Source organism: Fusarium odoratissimum (genome assembly GCF_000260195.1).
Source record: "Fusarium odoratissimum NRRL 54006 unplaced genomic scaffold supercont1.1, whole genome shotgun sequence".
NCBI lineage: Eukaryota > Fungi > Ascomycota > Sordariomycetes > Hypocreales > Nectriaceae > Fusarium > Fusarium odoratissimum.
The window spans coordinates 262,903-283,280 of NW_022158687.1; the positions used below are offsets into that span (position 1 = coordinate 262,903).

A 20,378-nucleotide genomic window follows, 5' to 3' on the forward strand; every position below is an offset into this window, starting at 1 on the left:
TCTATAGTAAGCATTGAGATAAAAAGAGAATGGGAGTCTTGCTCTAAATATTCTCGATCTTAGCATGTAATATTGATATTTTGAAGAGAATAGAGAGGCAAGCTTCAGCATGTGACTTCTGCATCAACCCTGTAAAGCATCCTTCTAGAAGGTCGGCAAGTGGAGGTCACGTCACCAAAATCACCCAGCTTCACTCAACTTCAGCTTTATTTGTTCCTGTTACACACATTGTAGCATCAACAGCACAACTTCATTCTTATAGTCTCACTCCGTCTGTCAGCTTCTGTCACAATTTCATCTCTAACTCCCAAACAATGCCCTCATCATGACCTCTCAAGCTTCATCATCACACCCTCTCCCTCCTCCCCTCCATCTCACAATCCGCTTCACCACATCACAACCAGACCTCGAACTTGACATCCCCTCACCCCAAACAACAACCGTTCTCGCTCTCAAGCACCTCCTCCGCACACGATTATCATCCAAAAGTCGATTACGCCTCATTCACCAAGGTCATCTGCTCCCCGATGCTTCAGCGCTAAGCTCTGTCCTCAAACCACATCCTGCGCCGCCGCGCACCAACGATGATCCGAAGGGGAAAGGCAAGGCTGTTGAGGGTGCGAATGTGTCGCGGATCTATGTTAATTGCTCCATTGGTGATGAATTGACGAGCGACGAGTTGAAGAAGGAAGAGGAGGAGGCGCTTAAGCCACCGAAGGAAGCGACTGGTGATGGTTCGAAACCTACGACTTCAACAAGGCCGCGACCACGGGGGTTTGATCGATTGCTACAGTCTGGCTTTTCGCCTTCAGAAATCGCAACCTTGAGGACACAGTTTACATCCATTCATACATCGCGCTTTACACCAGACGCTATGCCATCACCTGACACCCTGCGCAACATGGAAGACGCATGGATCGACAACAACGCCGAAGGAATCCCGTCCGGGTCTAATCCACTCGAGGACGAAAACTCCGGCATGGCTTCCGTGCTGGAAATACTATTCAAAGCCATGATGGTCGGCTTTTTCTTCCCACTAGGAAGTCTAGCATGGTTGATGCGCCAAGAAGGTATCTGGAGTAAGAGATGGCAGATATTCGTTGGCTTCGGTGTTGTCTTTAGTCTTGTTATTGGTTTCATCATGGAGCTGTCAGGAGACCGGCCTTAGTAGAGCCTTGAAACAGTCCGGATGGTGCTCAGTGCTTCAACGGCGGTAGCATGTTTGGCTTGGGGGTATCGAGTCTTTAGGCGTTAACTTTGGGCGCTGAGGTCATGCCAAAGCATGGATGGTGTTATGGCTTTACAGGCATTCTATAGACTGCTCTTCAAGGCAGGACAAACAGACAGAATATACCACAGGGATCCAATCCACGCGTCTTATTACCATAGTCTTAAGCCTTTATCATTTAAAAAAAGAAAAAAAAAAAAAAAAAAAAACTTGTACGAATTCTTGTAGATCCTGAGATCACTTACAAACTCAACCTAAGCTCAAGTATGCATTATAAAAAGCATTGCAATTTCTGTAAACTTTCATACCGCATTCCTCGTAGCCTCCAAAACAGCTCTATTAGTTTAGATATCACTTTGACTAAGGTTCGCATAGGTTTATTCCTAATCCCTCGAGCTCAAGGTATACTACATCTCTTTTTCCACACCCGACACGCCAGACTCCCAAGCCGGTGAAAAGTATAGAAAAAACACATTACATGATATTTCCCCCGTTTTATAGGTACAAGCTCTGCGCGGCCACAATATCTCTGCGAATCTTGGATAAACTGTCCTCGAACTTCTTCGTTAGATCGTCGTTGCCCATGACCTTGGCGGCCTGGCCCATCTGGCGAAGTAGCTCTTCCAGACGACGGAAGAGACGGATCAAAGAGCCTTCGTAGACCTTTGTCATTTTGCTGAAAAGTGTTAGCAGGTGTCTTACTGAGAATTATAGAAGGAAATGGGGACGTACCAAATCTCAATGAAAGGACGTCCTTGGGCCCATGCGTAGACCGTCTCCATCAGCTGCCACTTGAGCTTCTGGACATATTCCTCCTCGTTGACCTCAAGCTTGCATTCCTGGCTGACCTTTGCAATAATGCGAGCCTTGGCCTGAATCTCACGATAAGGTTTCGACAATTCCTCCTTGAGCTGGGTTGTTTCAATCTTTTCGTCAAAAATAAAGCAACTCATGACAGCAGCACACATCTCAGGAGTGAGCTCATTGAAGAATCGGTCAAAGAGCAATTCGGAGAGAAGCAGCTCGTGACCTTCGGTGGAGGAAATCTCACAGGCAACGCGAGCCTTAAGCTGGACGACTTCGGAATCGTTAATAAAGCCGAGACGTCGCAACACACGCTTGCGAGACTTGAGTTCGTCCATCTGGGCGATGCTGTACGCTTTGGCGATGGCCTTCTTGGTCTCCTTGACCTTCTCGGTAAGCTTGACCTTGGTGTGGTACTGGTCCCAAAGAGCGGGAAGAAGGGGTGAGAGGTGAAGAGGGTTGGCCAGAAGTCGGGACTCAAGGACTTCGATCTTGCGAAGAAGCTTCTTGAATGAATCATCGGTGATTTCCATGTTCTCGATGGGGTCCAGAACAGGCAGACCATCGGGGAAGCGGCGCTTGACCTCCATGAGGGACTTTGTGAGCGTCTCCTTTTCTGATTCAGACTTGAGGTCTTCCTTGGGTAGGAAAAGCCTAATTTGACTAATAGCCTTGATGCAGGTGAGAAGGCAAGGGACGATCGCAAACTTGATGTCGTCATCGTCGCCGAAAGGTTTGAGGCCAACGGGCATAGGGGTATCTTCGACGGGCTGAGTGGGGTAGAAATCCGCGCTTGATCGGGAGATGGGAAGAAGCACGTCAATAACATAGGATTCCTGAGGGGCATATTCGGGTTCGCCCATCTTGGGTGCGCGGCGAGGGGTCTGGTTGACGATGACGCCCCAGCCAAAGTCGGTTCCGGTTCCAGCAATGGTCTCGTTCTCGTCCTTGGGGTTGTAAATCTGCACCAAGCGACCTGGCTGCAGGTAAGAAATACTGTAGTTGGGATGCTGGATAACAGTGCGCATATCCTTAGTATAGGCGCTGAGCTGCTGTCGAATCTGGTAGTAGTCCTTGACCGTGGACTCGTCGGCGATGCTGGTGTTGTCGCGCTCCTGTTGTAATGACATCAACTCCTTCTCCAAAGAGGGGACGCTAGCCGCGTTCTGGAATTGATGGAAGCATCGCTCGAGCATGAATTCGGGTGAGATAGCTTCGATACGTAGCAAGTTGAGAATCATGTTGTAACCGAGGTAGAAAGCAGAGTTGAGTCGATCTTGGTGGCCGGTGACAATCTCCTTGGCGGTATCAGGCTCGAGCTTGTCGTCAATCATCATGATGACAATACCTCGAGCATCAAGACCACGACGACCAGCACGTCCAGCCATCTGAATGTACTCGGATGAAGTGAGAGGGCGTCTCTTGACACCATCCCACTTGGTGACTTGGGTGAAAACAACGGTCTTGGCGGGCATGTTGAGACCAATGGAGAAGGTTTCAGTCGCGAAGAGAACCTTGATGAGAGACTCCTGGAAGAGAATCTCAATAGTTTCCTTGAGAATGGGCAGAAGACCAGAGTGATGGACGCCAATACCTCGCTCCAAAAGAGGTAGCAAGTTAATAATCTGAGGAAGCTCTCGATCTCCCTCTGACAAACTCTCAATAGCACTGTTGAAAACCTTGCGAACCATGGCCTTCTCGGAATCGTCGTTGAAGCTGAGCGACGAAATGTTCATGGCCAGGTTCTCACACTCTCGCTTGCTAAAGTTGAAAACAATAACGGGGTTGAACTTCTTCTTGATAGTCATTCGAATAATCTTGGAGATATCCGAGCCACTGTCAGCGCCACCCTTGTTGGTCTTCTTGTTCTTGCCCTTTCCTTTCTGACGAGCATTAGGATCATTGGGGTCAGCGCCCTTCTTTTCCTCAACCTCTTGCATGACCTTGTTGAAATTCTGCTCATTGAAGTTGCTCTTCTCATCAACGATGAGACGAGCGCCAGTACCACCTGAGGGGAAGAAGTAGTTCTGTAGAGGAGTAGGTCGGAAATCGGTATACACGACGTGACAAGCTTGATGATGGATCTTGGCAATCCATTCGGCGAATTGGAAAGCGTTGGGAATGGTGGCAGAGAGGAAGACATATCGGACCTTGTCGGGAAGCATGATGATGGTCTCTTCCCAAACAACACCTCTTATCTTGTCTCTCATGTAATGAATCTCATCAAAGACAACCCAAGCGACTTCTCGCATAATCTCGGAACCGCGATACAACATAGATCGCAAAATCTCAGTCGTCATGACCAGACAACTAGCTGTGGGGTTGATAGTAACATCACCAGTCATGAGACCAACATCTCCAAAGATGGCCTCGAAATCTCGGTACTTTTGGTTACTTAGAGCCTTGATGGGACTTGTATAGATGACTCTTTGGTTGCGCTTCAAACACTGCGCGACAGCATACTCAGCCACAACAGTCTTTCCCGCAGAAGTGTGTGCGGAAACAAGAACACTCTCCTCTCTCTCAATAGACGCCACGGAAAGACTCTGGAAAGGATCGAGCTTAAAGTTCCATGTTCGCGCGGGTTGCTCGGGGGCCTTGTGCTCGGAGAGGGGAACGTATTCGTAGTCTAGATCCGGAGGCAGGGCAACCTGATGCTGAATGTTGTGCGACAAAACAAGCGATGAGTCCTGCTCTGTGAAAGTAGCTGCGCCAGCAACTTCTCTCGACTCGGCCGTCTGGAAAGTATCTGTCATGACAGGACCAACACCATCCTCCTTCTTCCTTCGCTTGGACTCCTGTTGGCTAGCGCTCTCCGAAGATTCTTCATCGTCAGAAGAGTCTCCGTCCTTTGACGACTCGGTCTTGGCGTCCATATCAACATCCTCAGTTTTCGCAGCATTGCCGTTCTCGCCATTTATCGCGTTTGCCTTTCTCTTTTTCGTGTCACCCTTGCGACTCGGCACATTCTCATCTTCGCTCGCGCTCGGGGCGTCCACCTTGCCCTCGAACACATCAAACATCTCATCCATGCTGGGCGGTGTTTTACCGCGATCGGCTTCCGATCGCTGCCTGCAAGAAAAAGTGATCGAGATCGGGTGGCTGATTCGAGTCGCGTTCTAGTCCTTCGTGGAAAAATTTGGTTAAATGAAAATTGGAATGTTGCCTTTTCGTGTACGCAAGGCAAAAAAGCTCGTCGAAAAAACAGGCGTGAGCTTGTCGTCCAGTACAACACGAGCGAGGGATCGATCGATCGTCCCAATTCGTGGTACACGGGCCTAGGCGATTAAAAAAAAGTTGGTTGATGGGAAGTGGGTTGGTTGCGGCAGAAAAAAAATCCCCCTGGACGAGCTGAGGGCGGTGAATGTCTACAGCATGGACCGGGAATAGGTGAGTTAAGTCGACAGAAACTGAGCCAAATTTGTATTTTTATAAGCAAAGATGGGATGTTTATCAAAATGTTGTATTATCTCAGTGATGTTATAGTATGTCTTCTTGTAAATTAGGCAGACAGGTCATATAATATTTTAAAGAAATGCTCACAGTTAGGAATATCCTTTACCTGCCGAGTCCGCTACGGTTAGAGCCGACGTCACGTCTCCAAACTTACGATCCAATCACAGCCGATTGGAGATTCCATGTCAGCAAAGTACAAAGTATCTCCACACGTGACCTGCTAGCGTTTTGCTCTCCAAACCTCAGACCACCATCTCTGACCTCGGATGCTATCATCACTGACACATCCCCAAGCTTCCATCTCGCAATCTCCACTCCTCAACGTCAAGGTACGTCGACCTCCGAGCCATTGACCAGCTCACAACTACTCTCCCAACCATCGCGAACCGAATTGACCCTTTACTCGCCGCTGCAGATGCTCTCCCGCGCCGCCGCCCGTACCACGACCTCTCTGGTCACCAAGCGAGGTTTCCAGACCACCCGCGCCCGCATGTCCTCGCCCTACCACTACCCCGAGGGCGCCTACAGCAACATCCCCTTCAACCCCCGAAGCAAGTGGTTCGGCCTCGGATACTGGACCTTCATGGCCACCGGCTTCTTCGCTCCCTTCGGCATTGCTGGTGCGTGGTTTCCATCCCGATGTTCTCCGGTTCGAGATGCTAACGAGCTGCGCAGTCTACCAGACCTACAAGCCCCAGTAAATTATTCGCCTGCGGATTGGATTTGCTGTTTGGTTGAAAGACTGGGAAGCCTGGAGGTGGAATGTGGTGTAAATAACCGAAATAGACATCAGTCATTCTCGACTCTTGATTCGAAATTTCATTTGTTCGACAATCAGCTATATCGAACCATACGTGATATTGCGATTATGATAATCGCTAGCTATGCAATTCCCAGCCTACCGGATCTTTATATACAGAACTCTAGAGCCCCGGGGTATTATTCTAAGTTAAAGTACATGGTGGTACAAAATCTACTGTTACATCATAATCTCGTTCCATCTTTTTTGTATCTTCGATACGACGGGCCTTCCCATTGACCCGTCGACGACTTCATGTCTGCGCCGTCAAGAATGGTCTGAAGTATGGACTCGATGAACGGCTGTCGGTCCACCGGAATATCCCAGCGCTTCTCCATCTCATCGTAAACTTCGATAACGGTCTCGTTTGAGCTGCACTTCTTGGCAGCTCGCAAGGCCCAGATGACCAACCATCTATCGATGGTAAACCCTCTTATGCTTTCGTCTCTTGCTTGGTACATTGCCTTCAACACCCCCTCGAGTCGCTGCTCACTCCATTCAGAGCCAGTAAAGCCGCCATGGGAGTAGAATCCTTTGAATAAGGACAAGAAGATCGTGGCGTGAATGGGAATCTTGAGAAACTTCATCTCATCAAGAAACTGTGCCACCTTGGCCAAGTCTCCAACTTTGACCGAGTAGTGCTCGACGAAAAGCTTGTATGTATGAAGGTTTGGCGAGAGCTGCATTTGCTTCTGCAACGGCTTTTGAAGCTCGGGGTGCTTTTTGCCAATTCTCGTAAACATCATCAACACCTTCGTAATGACCCGACCCATCCCGTAGTCCCTATCCGGGATATTGGGCGCCATTTCGTGGCCAGACTTCATCCTCTCATATGTCAATTCAGCCGCTGACTCCTCACCACATCGCAACAGGCCCGATATTACACAATTGAGCACAACAGTGTCAATCATTTCACCAGCCTCAACCATTTCTTTGTAGGCAGCTCGAATTCCATTCGAGTCCATCTTGAGTCCAAAATAGTGTATCAGACTGACATGATGGTATCGGTTGTACTCATAACCTCGGCATTCCATCTCCTTGTAAATCATGTCCGCAAGAGCAAAATTTCCGGTTTTTGAGGCAACATCGAAAAGAATGTTAAACGTAACTTCGTTTCCTTTGACATTGGGTGATCGCTCCATCTCTTGCCACAACCTCAGAGCAGTATCCATCTCGGTTGGCGTCACGCGAGCTGTATATTTTGTTGCAAAAGCCAAAGCATAGTTCCAATGCGTCCGTCGCAGCGTCAATCCTGCGGTTTTGACATCAGCGATCAGCGCAAAGTAGCGCAGCATCGATTCTGAGTTTCGCTTTGGAGGCAAACCCATAATCTTCAATAACCTATTCCGCCATGGCCAGGTGAGATACAACATCCTTGGTTCTGGAAGCTGAAGGTACAAGTCGTATATAGGTTCGAGGGTTGCTCGGTATGGGTGGCGGAGCTTGTACGATATGGCATGGCATAATTTTGCGATCAACTTTTTCGTCTCGTCATCGGTCTTGAAGGTTTCATCCGCCGTAGGATATTCAACATCCCTTTTGTTTTCCGACACTTGTACTCTCTGACCATCTGCGTGGGCATATCCTCTTCGGTAAGGATCCCGATAGTACTCCAAGTGCTCTTCAACCGTTCCCGCATCTTCCTGTGGCACAAGAGCCATGAGGTGTCGAGGGTCGTGACCATACTGAGTATGGAATCTCTGATGTATCGGAGGTATCGGTGCGGCGGCGGCGGAAGCGGTGCTATAATGATTCAAAACATGTCGGGAGCGACGGCAAGGCAAGGCACGTCGAGCCTCGGTGGCGGGCGAAAAGGTCGAGAGAAGCCATGACGAGCTTTTCGAACAAGAGGGCGGGGATCTCGAGTTCAATCTTTTTCTCTGTGTCTCTGTTCCAGCCTCTCTCACAGTGCAGAGACTCCTCCTTGTGGTAGTAACCCCAAAACTGGCCGACGGTCGGTTCGAAAGCACCGCACAGAGGGAGCCGTCTAATCGACTAGAGACTTTCATGAGCTCCTCCTCATGGTGCTGCGACTTCTGATTCGTAGCCGGAGCGATATTTTGTCTCGGATGTTGTATAAAGGAGCCTAGACAAGAAAAATGGCGCTGAGAAAGAAATCAGATCGGCAATCTCTCTCAGGAAGAGCTAATGCCAACGGAAGTTGAGATGGGAGGCTTGTAGGTTCTTGTAAGTGGGACCTTTTTTCGAGATGGTTTTTTGCTACACTGTCATTCGCGCCGAGCTATGGGGAGATACCCCAGATGGTGGGTGAAAATAAAAGCCGCACGCACTGCATCATACAAAATGGAAGAGATAAGGCAAAGAAAGGTGAGAGACTTCTTCAATGCCTAAAATAAAAAATTAATCTTGTATAGTATCACATCTTAGTTTGTTATCGATTGACGCATACAATGTTGAATGTTCTGTCTGAAAAGTAATATTTGAGTATATACTTGTGGTTCTATGCTGAATTCAGTGTCTGACCTTTATTGTCAACATCCCACGCCGGCGTTAAGATTTACCGATGCATCTCCAAAATTTCCACTCACCACCACGACATTGAGGCTCAAGCCAGGTCCCGTGTGACATTACTCCCAATCAGAGCGTCAATTGATACCGTAAGGCCGCCTCTATTTATATCGTCATACTCAATTGAAGCTCTGCTAACCCCGTCGTAGAATAGACCATGGGAGGCAGACAGATCCGACCCGCAAGGGTCCTACAAACAGTCACGGAAGAGCTCAACCACAACGTCCTCGGCGGCAAATCCATCCCCACGCCGCCATGGTATAACATCATGCAATCCGTCCCTCCCGCCGAGACACTCGTTCGAACCGTCACCCCCCAACACAGAGCGCCCAACCAAAAAGCTACCAAGCCAAAGAACATGTACCGACCTCAAAAGATATTTTATGTTGAGGATAAGCTGCGAAAAACGTTCTATAAAGATCATCCCTGGGAGTTGGCGAGACCTCGTGTTATTCTTGAGTCGGACGGAAAGGACTACCAGCACTGCGATTGGAGCAAGGGTTTGAGACAGCCTAATATCCCCTTAACGGGTGAATGGCAAGTTTCTCTGGATCGGTGGTCTGATGGGATTAAGCTAACATTTTATAGTGTTGTTCAACGACAATTGTGGTTGATGAAGAACGAGAAGCTCGGAATGCAAAAGGCATACGATATCACACGCCGCGAATTCTACCGTCTACGTCAAGAGGAAGAGATCGAGAGGCGAGTAGCCCTCGAGGAAGCCAAGCACGTAGGTGCTTACTTTGGCAAGTCCCGCATTGATGTTTCGCACACTCTCGAGGACCGAGAATTCGAGAACTGGAAGATCTGGGCTGGAAAGGAGACGGAGCGGCAAGAGGCGAGTCGCAACTCGGAGATTGAGGACTTTGGTCTTGAGGACGTGGAGGAGGATGTCGCAGAAGATGCAGAGCCTGAGGGAAAGGCCGAGGCTGCTGAGGGCAAGAAATCACCTTGATATAATAATATCAAGGAGGGCGGATGATACCCGTCATGTACACAAACTATGTAACCTTTATTGTCTATGTATCAAAAAGCAGAAACGCATATTCCAAGAGATACTTGGATTGGGATCTCATCCCATCATCTTATCATCTGTCGATGAAACATCAGGTCGTCGAGCGTTGAAGACCATCTCTCCACAGTTCTTGAGTCCATACTTTTCAGCAACTTCTTTGTGCTGTACCAAAACGTCCGCAATGCCGGTGTAGTAGAGGAGCTTGCCTGTGAGGCTCAAGGTGCTGATACGTGCCCAGGACTCGATGTAGATGAAGTGCATCGAGTTCTCGGGTATCTTGCCCAAGATCTTGAGAAGGTGCACGGCCAGGCCGACAAAGAAGCCAGTCGCGGGTCCGTTGGAGTAGATACAAGTAGGATACACGAGCTCGACACCATCGATTTTGGGTGGCGGAGTCAACAGAGCCGGGAATATGCTGACCATGCTGAGAAAGGCTGTGTATGGAGTAGTCAGAAGTGATTGGTGAACACGGCGCGCACGAGTGACGGTGAAAACGTCGTATGCTCCTGGGTTGGTGCCCTCAGCAGCACACAGTGTCTTCAGGTCTGCTTCGTAATCTTCAAGATGATCCTCCGACATGGTATCACCAGAAGAAATCAAATATCGTCGGTGAAAACCATCAAAGTTGTTGAAGCCATCGTCCATCATCATGAGCATCTCCTTGGTGTGACCTCCGGAGCCGAGGACGAAGACACGGTAATCATACGGGGTGCGACGTTGATTGAGAGAAGACAGTTCTCTGTTTACTGTTCTGCGGCGACGCCTGACGACTCGGATATGAAGAGCCTTGATTCTGTCAGTATTGGAGTGTAAGATTCGGTTTCGGTTGTGAGATTTGACTTACAGTGAATACAATGAGCAGGGTAACGATGTAGAGGAACATAGTGGTGAGAAAGGCCACGAGCGGTCGGCGCGAGGCAAGGGCGCCTATCGCAAGCCCTACGCCTGCGGCGGCGATCACCATCACCATGTTTGCGTCGAGCACTCTTGATGGTAGATCAATGCACCCGTGCTCGTGCTGTAAAGTGAGTGAGGTTGAGGTTGATCTTGACAGGTGGACCTTTTATTTTCACGCTCTGAGTCCAAACCATTTGGTGATCGAATCAAGAGACCTAAACAAAATGTGTCAAAAAGCGAAAGAATTATATCCACCTTGAGTCGAGGAAGTGATTCAATGAGGACTTTGTGTTATTTTCCAGTATGTTGTACAGGTATTCACCTGCACCTTTCGAAGCGAGGAAGTTGAAAGTGGAGGTCTGGCACTGGCAGCAAAGACCCGACTATTCATTTCGCTGGAAGTCAAGCTCACAACACTGAGGTGCGTATTCTTCGAAGTGCATACAGTCGCCCCAAACAAAAATAACCATGTTGAGTCCAATATCAACCATGCACATTTTTATATGATTTTAGAATTAAATCTATTACTGTTACTGCTATAAAGACTGGGCTCATGAACTTATTGAACGGCTTACACCAATGAATTTAACTACCCTGGATCAGCCATTGAGGTTTCGATATCCTTGAACTACATCCCTTCATCATCATACAGGCCATTGTTCTCTCAAAGCGTATCTGTGACAGAAACTTTGGGAACTGTTTCTTCTAAATTCCAGCCTAAATTCCCATGAGTCCAAATATGCGTTTCACACTATAACGCCTCCCTCAATGCAAGCCTCATTCAGCAATCAACAAGCAAGAGTTCTAATGTCACTTGACAGTTAAACCACGTCCCAGTATTCAGACACTTCAGAAGAAACGAATTTTCTTCTTGGGAACAACCTCCCCCTCAGGCACTTGCCCTCCAACAAGTCTTCTCATCGCCTCTCTTCCAGAGTCATCGATGACCTCCTTCATCCCTTCGCCAGTCGCAGCCGAGCATTCGATGTATTTGTGTGCTCCAATTCGAGTAGCCTGCCAGTTCGCCTACAAAAGTCAGGAACCACACTCGAATCCTCAAGCACGTTTGAGAACTCACCTCTGAAGAGCAAATGCAGCAGGTCGGATACGCCAACAGTCCAGAAGATGAGAACGCAGAGCCAGTTTGATGATCTTCCAAAAAGCACTGGTCGCGAAGATCCTTCTTCAAGCCGACGAGGTACAGCAATGGTTCAAAACTAGCAGATTTGGTGAAGCCTTGGTTCGAGGCGTGATGCCACTACTTAGTTAGTTTTGTTTCGCAAACGGTGGAATGCTTAGCTTACCCATTGGATGATTGTGTACATGGATATCTTATCCGAGATGTCGAAACAGAGAAACACGGCGTCCCATTCGATGTAGGTCAACTTTTCAACAACGTTCAGGTCTGGTACGCCAGAGGTGTCCTACAGCTCCATGCGAATAGGCTGGTTGTGGTAGATACGCTCGTTGACGTAGGTCTCATATAGAGGACGAGAAAAGGCATTTGACTGTTGAATGTCAGCATAAAATCACTCGTGTCGATGCTGAACTCACATCAGGAAAGTAACCATAGCGAGATCGACTGTTCAATTTTAGCACATATGCCAACACCAGTTTTTGGGAAACTCACAATAGCAACGATGTCTGACCAGCGGCTTTACTCCCAACAAACAAAAAGTTCAGACGAACAGGATCTTGCGGGATCTCCTCCGGCTCCTTTCTCTTCCTCTTGCGACCAAGCAAGCTCAGCAAACTCCTTCGCTTCCCCTCCGCACGTCGTTGCATCATGCTTGAAGCAGGTCGAGGAGAAGATGGTGTTGAACTACGCCCAAAGAGAGGCGTAGCAGCGCGGAAGAAGCCCAGGCGCGTAGGAGGTCGAACTTCAGGGGGATAAACACTGCGAAAGGTCTGCGACATGGTTAGTGTTGCAGAGAGGAAGGCTGTCAGGGGAGATATACGAGGCGTGTGGGGGGACGTTCGTCGAAGTAGTCTCCTTCGAAGGGATCGTCGCGATCCATACGGCTTGGAACGCGTTGACGCCACGATTCAATCCGTTCTTCGGGCATCATGTTGAGGAGTGACATTGGAATGAAGAGGAATGGGGTTGCTAAGGTTTGGTCGCCAAAAAGGGCAGAGTTGCAACGCTTGGAAAAAGGTGAGTGTGAAGGTGAAGAGAAAGAAACGAAAGAAAGAGACCGAATGAATCAAGGAAGAAGTGCGCTGATAAGAAGTGGAATTATACCGATTACACGTGAGATGAAAGTGGTGATGCATGAAGCCTTAGCTTGCACTGGCAGACAGCCGTCAACGCTTCACTCCCCAACATCCCCCATCATAGACCATAATCTCTCAGCTAAACCAGTAAACCATCCATATCTCATTGCTTCACTGCAACACTGAAGTCAACTACTCGAAAAACTCCGCCGCATTAGCAATATAAGCCCTCCTCAACCTCTCCTTATCAACCCCCAGCAGATCCCCCGGAAACCACTCCTCCAACCGTCCCCCCGGCCTCCCAACACCCTCTCCCAGCTTCTCCCCCTCCTTACCAAGCACCATAACCGCCAAAGCCGTCCCACAAAGCCAGGCATATACCATCCCCTCGCCACAGAACCCAGCAGCCATCCACTCCCCTGATCCTTTCGACCCAGGGGCTCGTCCCACAAGAGGCATCAAATCACCTGTGAAGCCGATGATTCCCGTCCAGGCTTTTATAAGACTGCTTCCGGAGCCCCAGTTTGGTTCGTAGATGGAGGGCATCACGCCGCGGATGTGCATCAGGGGAAGGGCGTGGTTCTTACTATCGTCCCAGATTCCGACTTGGTCGAGACCGTCTTCGCGGCTGCGGAAGAAGCCTCCTCCTATCATAAGATCACCGGCTGTTCCATCTGGCCGATCTGGGCGTTGGGTGATGTAATCGAAGCCTGGGCTGTAGATTACAGACCATGAGCGGTTTCCGTGGGTTGGGGGGAATGAAGATCCTGGTCGTTGAGCGCTCATGTGTGCGATGGCACCGACGACACAGCCCCTTACTGGAGGGAGAAGTTGTGCGGCATGAGCATTCGTTGTGTGAATAACATGCTTCGCCTTGATGACTCCACGCGGTGTCGTAACTGTATAAGAGCCATCTGAGTTATGAGATACCTTCTCAACGGGTGTATGAGTGTTGATGCTCAACCCCGAGAACCGCTCGAGTAAACCGTTCCAAACACTCGTGACAAGACGATATGGCCAGAGTGCACCAGCCGTATAAGTTACAGCTCCCACAACAAGCTCATTCATACCAAACTGTCCTCATTAGTGCCTCAGTTGTCACCTAAGACGTGGAAACTCACCTCCTTTCTCGCCTCCTCCGCCTCCCAAACCCGATGCTTTTCCTCAGGCATCCACTCCCTAACATCTTCAACCTGCGTCTTCGCCTTCTCAAAATCCTCCCTCTCAACAAAAACATCCACCGTCTCGACCTCTCTGACCTCAGCCACCTCAATGCCCTTCCCTAGCTGCTTTATGATCTCTAAATGCCTTCTCTTAAACCTCACTATCCTCCTCGCATCTTCCGGTCCCAGCTTTGACTTGAACATGGCAAATTCATCATATGGTGCACTTTTAATATGTCCGCCATTTCTACCCGTTGCACCGCTACATAGCTGTCTTGCTTCACAGACTACAACTCGTAGATTGGAGTCGGAGAGTTCTAGCAGGGATTTTGTTACGGCTGCGCCTGTGATGCCGCTGCCGATAATGACGATGTCTACTTCTGAGGGAAGCTTGTCAGCTTGGATGTCGCATAGTGCTGGGAATGGCGGGTCGTCGAGCCAGTATGACTTTGTGGGCTCTGGCACAGGAAATCCTGGTTCTGAGGACGCGCGTTCAAGAAGAGACGAGAATTGCTTGTGAAGCGTCAGAACAGTCTTCAAGCCATATGATATGGCCGATGCCGTTGATTTAAGCGTCGATATGACGGAACCCATGTTTATCGGTGAGCTTTATGGTCAAGTGAACATGCTGGGTTATGATGGAGAGAATATGTAGTTGTCACACAGGAACAATCGGCATGTATAGTAGCATTTTACGATGCATCCAACCACAAATGATAGGTTGGACAGGGTTGTTGTTAGCTAACAGTTATCTCGCAGGAACCAGTTGCGACGCTAAGCTAGTCTTGCAGATATTGTGTTCACTTAGATACGAGACCAAACCATCAGACCTCAGTATACGGAGTATGAACCAACGACCTTTTAGCTTGCATTTTCTCTAACGTCTAAGAGCTACCTTGCCTAAACCACCAGGATATGCCCGTTTCACTGCCGTCAAGGTACAAGCAGATCGCTAAACAAAAAACACCATCATCATTCTGGTTTTCGTTCCCCATCCCCAACACCGACGAACTGCACATCAAGAAATTTCCAGAAAAAAGCACTTCCCGCAGCGAAGCCAGAGCCGCTGCCTTTCCTTCCCCCTCAATCCATCACTCGCTTCCAGCCCAAGTGAAGCAAAGAGTTGACAATAAAAACGGGCTTTTCAAACTCCAGCTCCGGCCCCCCCCTTTCCTGTTTGCTGTTGCGCCATAACCGATGCAGGGTATGTTTTGAGTTGAATTCAACATGTCATAAGACATAAGTCCTGTTCCTTCTACCCTTTGGGTTTTGTTCCAGTTCCATACCGCCATGGTGATAATTCCTGTGAACTCCAGGGTCCCTCCGTGGGAGAGAAGTTGGCCATGAAAGAGAAAAGGGCCAAGAAAAACAAACCAAACTCCAGCAAAAGCAAAAATCCATTTGTAAAACCGTCCAAATTGAAATGAAGTAATGGGTATCAGACACTTCGTCTCAAACGTACACCACCGTCCTTATCTAAGGTCATCTAAAGACTGACCATCCCGTTCTCGGCATCAAGATCTCCGGCATAATCCGTGTGATGCGAGAATCGACCATAAGGATCAAGCCCCAGCTCCTGTCTCACGTCCCTTTGAATCTGGAGGAAATATCTCCTCAGACTACGTAAGCCTTTGAGAAATCCACCGTCAGGTTGATCAGGGTGTTGCGGAGGGCAAGGCTTGTCGTCAATCTTATCAAAGGGAGTGACACTGTTGGCGAAATCCGCAATCTTGAAATCAATCTCCCTCTTGTCCTTCGTCTTCTTTCGCGAGGTCTCCTCTGTATCTGTTGCACAGTCGGTGGTAGACTCGTACATCGTTTCGTTGTCCGCATCCTCGGACGTATCGCCGTCGTAAAACATGAGCAAGCTCGCAGCGTAAAAACGGTAACCGTTCAGCTTGCTCACAATTTGTTCGAGTTGCCCAAGCTTCTTGAGCACAACTGGAATATGTCGCAGAATACTATGCAGATCGACACCGTTGTATAGAAACTTTTGCAATGCGCCTTGGAACTCGTCTCCAGCTTTCAGTTTGCGGCCATAGTATTTATCCTGAAAGTCATATGTTTCCTTCGCAGCGTTCCACACTTGCAATCCGCAAATTCGAACACCTAGCTCAGCTGATGTTGTGTTTCGACACTTTTCAGTTTGCGACTTTTGCTTCTTTGGAGTAGCCTCCACGCCATATTGTCGAGTTCCCATCTTCAAATCCATCATACAAGGTCTCTTCATCCCTGAGGTAAGGTCCTCTAGGAGCAAGAAGTATTCGACTCGATCCTTTTGAGTCTTTGCCTCTTTCGGGTTGACTGGCCTAGGAATCTTGGTGAACTCATGGGCAGTCTCTTCCATGGCCGGGGTGGGCTCAGTCGATTCAATGGCAAACTCGTCTTCAGGATGTAGATGCTCTAGGTACTGTGAGTGATGGTGGGCATCATTTGCGTCAGGATGATGGTGTCCATTCGTAGAATGTGTCTTTGAGTGTCGCTTGGGCTTATCTTCGTTGTCTCCCTTATACCCAGCATCATCAGCCTCCTCAAAGTACTTCAAGTCTCCCCTGGATTCTCTAACATCCTCAGGTTTCCGTCGAAGACCGCCAGCAGAATACCTGCGCTTCTTCTTCGCTGCGAGAGGGTTTTCCTTCAGAGTTTCCGGCTCTGGAGCGCTTGTTCCAGTCACATCCTTAACTTCTTCGGGAGCCTGCTCAGGCTCAGACTGAACGTATTCATCCATGCCAGGTCCGAGATCACTGTGTGAGTAGTGATGCGCAATCTTTCGTTCCTGAGGATAGCCGTTTGCTTCATCGTGACCGTTGATGAATGGGGAGTTACTTTTGATCAAAGCAGGGTCCGAATTTGTGGATCGTAGGAGACGTTGCAAAGTAGGACGTGGAATTGATCGTTGGTGTGGTCGGCGATGTCGATGAATCTTGACAGGTTCCTTCAGGAATGCGTCGTTGAAAACCTCGTTTCTCAACCTCTTGTTGACCATGGTTGCGCCCCAACTGTTGGGTCGCTCATCCAGAGGCGGTCTACTCGATGTTCCAGAAGATGGCACGGAGGGATTTGATACAGTGGAAGTTGAGATACTTTGTCGTCGGTATTCTCTCGGCAAAGGCATCGGCTGGAGAAGGTTTCGAGGCAGAATGTGCCTGTTGTCGTCGAAAGTTACCGTCGGAACAGGGATGTTGCTATTGGCGAGAGACTGGCTAACAACTCGGCCTGTCGGTTTCTCAACTTTAATGGCTTCCTGACCCTCGTTCTGTTCCAGTTCGTTTCTACTAGACTCAAGCTTTTCCTGTGCCTTCTTGCGCTCGGCTGCTGCCGCCTCATCTTTCTTGGACGTGCTCTTTCGGCGAGCCTGTTTCTGGAAGGTGACATTCAATACACCGATATAGCTGTCAAAATTAGCATTTCAGCACGATCTCAATAATACAGACGCAAAGGGTCGCAAAACACAATTCGATCAGACGTACCGAGGAAGGAAAGGCAACAGATCACGGTGGTATCTCTCTATAGTCTCGTAAAACTCATTTTCCCTATTGTTGAGTTGCTTACAGACAGCCCTTCGAGAGAATCTCCAGAGGGTGGTGTGTCCACCAACTTGATGTTTATACGGAATGAGCTCGATCGCCTCCAGAGGCTCTTGAGGGTCATGCTGATGATCATGGACATGGTCTTCATACTGGCTCACGATTTGCGGTTGTTTATGAGAGTCAGTTGTCACTGTGATTTCCTCCTCAATAACGGCACCCTCTTCACCTTGTTGAGGGATGAGGTCACCGCGTTTCAAGGTAAGCTTCTCACGAGAAGGGTGACGGGAAATTCCATAAGGAGGTTCATCCTTCTCATGACTGGCTTCTGACTCTGGCTCATCGGCCTTCACAAGCCACGGGCGTTGATTACTTTGCGATAAAGACCGCACGCGGATACTACGGGCCGCAATGCGGTCCTGTGGTTCACTTACACAAGGATCTTGGAGCTCTTGGTGGGGCAAAAAGACGGCAGATGAGATCTTTTCTTCCCCAGATTCTTCGGCTTCTCCATCATCGCGAGATCCGACATCAGTATGAGCACTGTCCGCCGAGTCCCGTCTGGACTCCACAAATTCGGCTTCACGGGCGGCCTCGGCATTGGAGACCGGGATCGGCCCCACAACTTGGGCCGACTCCACCTGTTCGTTTCCGTCTTTGGCCTGGGACAGTGGCTGCTGCACTCGCAACGGCGCCTTGTCTTCAGATTTGATGGAGCCATTGACTGGAATGGAAAAATAATCCTCGCTAGGAGATGTGCTCAGAACAGGCTGTTCATCGACCGAATCTGATGTGAAAAAAGAACCTTTTCGGTCTTCCTGGCGAGTGCGAATGGCTGTCGGCTCTTTGTCAGAGGTTGTCGGTTGGGAGGCTTCGCGCAAGGCATGTTGATGATCCTCCTCGAGAGGGGTCAATTTTTCTTTCGCTGTTTGTTTTGTATCCTTGCGACGTGGCTTATCCTCTGGTGGCAGACCTTCTTTGAAGAATCGTAGGCTGTAGCTAGACTTGCGGCTACGAGCATTATGCTCCAAGCCAGCCATTGCCTCAGTCACAGACTTCTCAACTAAGCCATCCTCTTCTTGTCCTTCCACAGAACCAATGGACCATATCTTTTCGGTTTTTTCAGCGCCATTGCCAGTCCAATGGGGCGGCATCTTTGCCCATTGTATCGGCCTCTGTTGAACGGGTTTCGCATCCTCCTTTCGCGTCGCCAAAGGTGGTGTCTTGGTTTCTGAGCGAGTATCGAGGGGGACGGGTCGGTCAATAAGGGCTGCTGTGTAGCTTGTAGTTTGAGGTTGGTAATAGTCAACAGATTGTCTATCGAGATCCAGAGATGTCGAGGCCTTGCCACGGGCCATGTCAATCGGTTCACGTTGATCAAGAGCACCTCGAAGTGTAGTAGCAAGAGTTGAATGGCTAAAAGTCGATGGGACGCTCGCCGCCTCCCGAGGGACAAGCGACGTCATCGTTGTAACAGTAGTAGACGCTCCCATATTGATAGTTTCGGAAGTGGCTCTAGCTAACGGCCTAGGAGCGGTGCGCTGAGCTGGAACATTGTGATAAGAAGATTCGAAGGGGTTTGAGGCGCTATCGCGATCGTAGTGGGAGGCGAGGTTCGCTGGTGCGGTTGGTGGCCCTGTCAACGAGTGAAGACTCGACTGCGCAGTGGGAGTAGTAGGAGTCGAGATAGTCGCAGAGGATGGGACGGTCTTGTCTAGGTTAGACTGTCGAGCGGCAGTAGATGTATTTGTAAGAGTTGCAGGAGAGGGCGAAGTTATAGGAGGAGTAGATGTAGGAGAGAAGGATTTGGGAGATTTGACATTGGTGATACCTCTCGCGGAAGCCAAGGCTTGGGTCAGCAGGGAAGGACCGGTCTGCCTCGGTAGGGGACCGGGGCCACGGGCCTTCTTATTACTGGAAGTAGAGGCAGGGCCAAGAGCAGCGCCGATGGGGAGGGTATCGGCTTGGTCTGGAGTGTCCCTGGCATTGGCATCACCACGGGGCACGTAATCAGAATCAGGAACAGAATCAGGCACGTTGTTGGGCGCCTTGTCTGCAGAGGGTGGCGGTAGGAAGGGAGAGGCGGAAGAGGGAGTGGGAGTAGTGTTGTCGGCTGCGGGATCAGCAGCGACATCAGCAGCGAGGGCGACGGCGGGGGATTGGTCAAGGTGCCCTTGATGGGTATCATCAACATCATCATAATCATGATTAGGGCCAGCGACACTGCTATCTTCGCCCGCGCCCGCGCCTACGCCTATGGCTATGCCTGCACCAGCGCCATGGCCTGTCGCAGAAGTATCTGGCAGGGCCTCAGGGACAGGCGCAGAACTGGAACAGGTACGGATACATTGCTCTGGCTCGCTCACCTGAACGGCGTGTGCGGCATTTTCGGACAGACGATGCGGACTGGACATGAGGAGGAGGACATCTGGCGCGACACGCTTTGCTTGGTTTGTTAGGAGAGAGGAAGAAGGAGAGAGTTGCGAGTTGTGAGTTGAGATTGTGAGGATGAATGTGGATGGGAGAAGATGTGGGCGTGGAGGAATGATTCGTAGATACGGGGCCGGGGGGGCTTGCCTTTGGCTTTAGGTTGGCTTTTTTCGGGGGGCGGTAAGGCAAGTCAAAGTGCTATCTGAGACCGAGGGAGGGGCACTTCATGGCCCGGGCGGGGCACTGCCAGTGCAGTCCCATCAGTAAAACCCAGCAGAGCGTTCATTGCTCACCCAGTCACTCACTGTAGGGGGGG

General features: G+C 49.6%; 9 protein-coding genes across 10 annotated transcripts; 3 read left to right on the top strand and 6 right to left on the bottom strand.

The window, feature by feature from the left end:
* Positions 1 to 62: 62 nt before the first annotated feature.
* On the top strand, positions 63 to 1,434 carry FOIG_00117 (uncharacterized protein). Its single transcript, XM_031196115.1, has one exon. It carries the CDS (start codon positions 326 to 328, stop codon positions 1,166 to 1,168), a length of 843 nt encoding a protein of 280 aa, XP_031071882.1. The 5' UTR covers positions 63 to 325; the 3' UTR covers positions 1,169 to 1,434.
* A 6-nt stretch (positions 1,435 to 1,440) lies between these two features.
* On the bottom strand, positions 1,441 to 5,498 carry FOIG_00118 (uncharacterized protein). The gene is made up of 2 exons (XM_031196116.1): positions 1,961 to 5,498; positions 1,441 to 1,904 (listed from the first exon to the last, which is right to left on the bottom strand). Exons 1-2 carry the CDS (start codon positions 5,062 to 5,064, stop codon positions 1,724 to 1,726), a joined length of 3,285 nt encoding a protein of 1,094 aa, XP_031071883.1. The 5' UTR covers positions 5,065 to 5,498; the 3' UTR covers positions 1,441 to 1,723.
* A 179-nt stretch (positions 5,499 to 5,677) lies between these two features.
* On the top strand, positions 5,678 to 8,475 carry FOIG_00119 (elongator complex protein 1). The gene is made up of 3 exons (XM_031196117.1): positions 5,678 to 5,817; positions 5,904 to 6,108; positions 6,164 to 8,475. The coding sequence occupies exons 1-3, from the start codon at positions 5,755 to 5,757 to the stop codon at positions 6,187 to 6,189; spliced, it is 294 nt and encodes a 97-aa protein (XP_031071884.1). The 5' UTR covers positions 5,678 to 5,754; the 3' UTR covers positions 6,190 to 8,475.
* On the bottom strand, positions 6,253 to 8,492 carry FOIG_00120 (uncharacterized protein). The gene has a single exon (XM_031196118.1). It carries the CDS (start codon positions 8,294 to 8,296, stop codon positions 6,473 to 6,475), a length of 1,824 nt encoding a protein of 607 aa, XP_031071885.1. The 5' UTR covers positions 8,297 to 8,492; the 3' UTR covers positions 6,253 to 6,472.
* Positions 8,493 to 8,790: 298 nt separating this feature from the next.
* On the top strand, positions 8,791 to 10,433 carry FOIG_00121 (uncharacterized protein). 2 transcript variants are annotated; one of them, XM_031196119.1, is made up of 3 exons: positions 8,791 to 8,905; positions 8,966 to 9,353; positions 9,405 to 10,433. In XM_031196119.1, the coding sequence occupies exons 2-3, from the start codon at positions 8,974 to 8,976 to the stop codon at positions 9,769 to 9,771; spliced, it is 747 nt and encodes a 248-aa protein (XP_031071886.1). In that variant the 5' UTR covers positions 8,791 to 8,905; positions 8,966 to 8,973; the 3' UTR covers positions 9,772 to 10,433. The 2 variants fall into 2 exon arrangements, with proteins under 2 accessions (XP_031071886.1, XP_031071887.1); XM_031196120.1 differs by having other exon boundaries at positions 8,791 to 9,353; positions 9,405 to 9,956.
* On the bottom strand, positions 9,744 to 11,112 carry FOIG_00122 (beta-1,4-N-acetylglucosaminyltransferase). The gene is made up of 2 exons (XM_031196121.1): positions 10,676 to 11,112; positions 9,744 to 10,617 (listed from the first exon to the last, which is right to left on the bottom strand). The coding sequence occupies exons 1-2, from the start codon at positions 10,799 to 10,801 to the stop codon at positions 9,889 to 9,891; spliced, it is 855 nt and encodes a 284-aa protein (XP_031071888.1). The 5' UTR covers positions 10,802 to 11,112; the 3' UTR covers positions 9,744 to 9,888.
* A 182-nt stretch (positions 11,113 to 11,294) lies between these two features.
* On the bottom strand, positions 11,295 to 12,874 carry FOIG_00123 (uncharacterized protein). The gene is made up of 7 exons (XM_031196122.1): positions 12,687 to 12,874; positions 12,359 to 12,636; positions 12,283 to 12,310; positions 12,201 to 12,236; positions 12,033 to 12,152; positions 11,807 to 11,986; positions 11,295 to 11,754 (listed from the first exon to the last, which is right to left on the bottom strand). The coding sequence occupies exons 1-7, from the start codon at positions 12,810 to 12,812 to the stop codon at positions 11,578 to 11,580; spliced, it is 945 nt and encodes a 314-aa protein (XP_031071889.1). The 5' UTR covers positions 12,813 to 12,874; the 3' UTR covers positions 11,295 to 11,577.
* A 32-nt stretch (positions 12,875 to 12,906) lies between these two features.
* On the bottom strand, positions 12,907 to 14,783 carry FOIG_00124 (uncharacterized protein). The gene is made up of 2 exons (XM_031196123.1): positions 14,064 to 14,783; positions 12,907 to 14,016 (listed from the first exon to the last, which is right to left on the bottom strand). The coding sequence occupies exons 1-2, from the start codon at positions 14,697 to 14,699 to the stop codon at positions 13,135 to 13,137; spliced, it is 1,518 nt and encodes a 505-aa protein (XP_031071890.1). The 5' UTR covers positions 14,700 to 14,783; the 3' UTR covers positions 12,907 to 13,134.
* A 52-nt stretch (positions 14,784 to 14,835) lies between these two features.
* On the bottom strand, positions 14,836 to 20,205 carry FOIG_00125 (uncharacterized protein). Its single transcript, XM_031196124.1, has 2 exons — positions 17,576 to 20,205; positions 14,836 to 17,497 (listed from the first exon to the last, which is right to left on the bottom strand). Exons 1-2 carry the CDS (start codon positions 20,044 to 20,046, stop codon positions 15,592 to 15,594), a joined length of 4,377 nt encoding a protein of 1,458 aa, XP_031071891.1. The 5' UTR covers positions 20,047 to 20,205; the 3' UTR covers positions 14,836 to 15,591.
* Between the last annotated feature and the right edge of the window lie 173 nt (positions 20,206 to 20,378).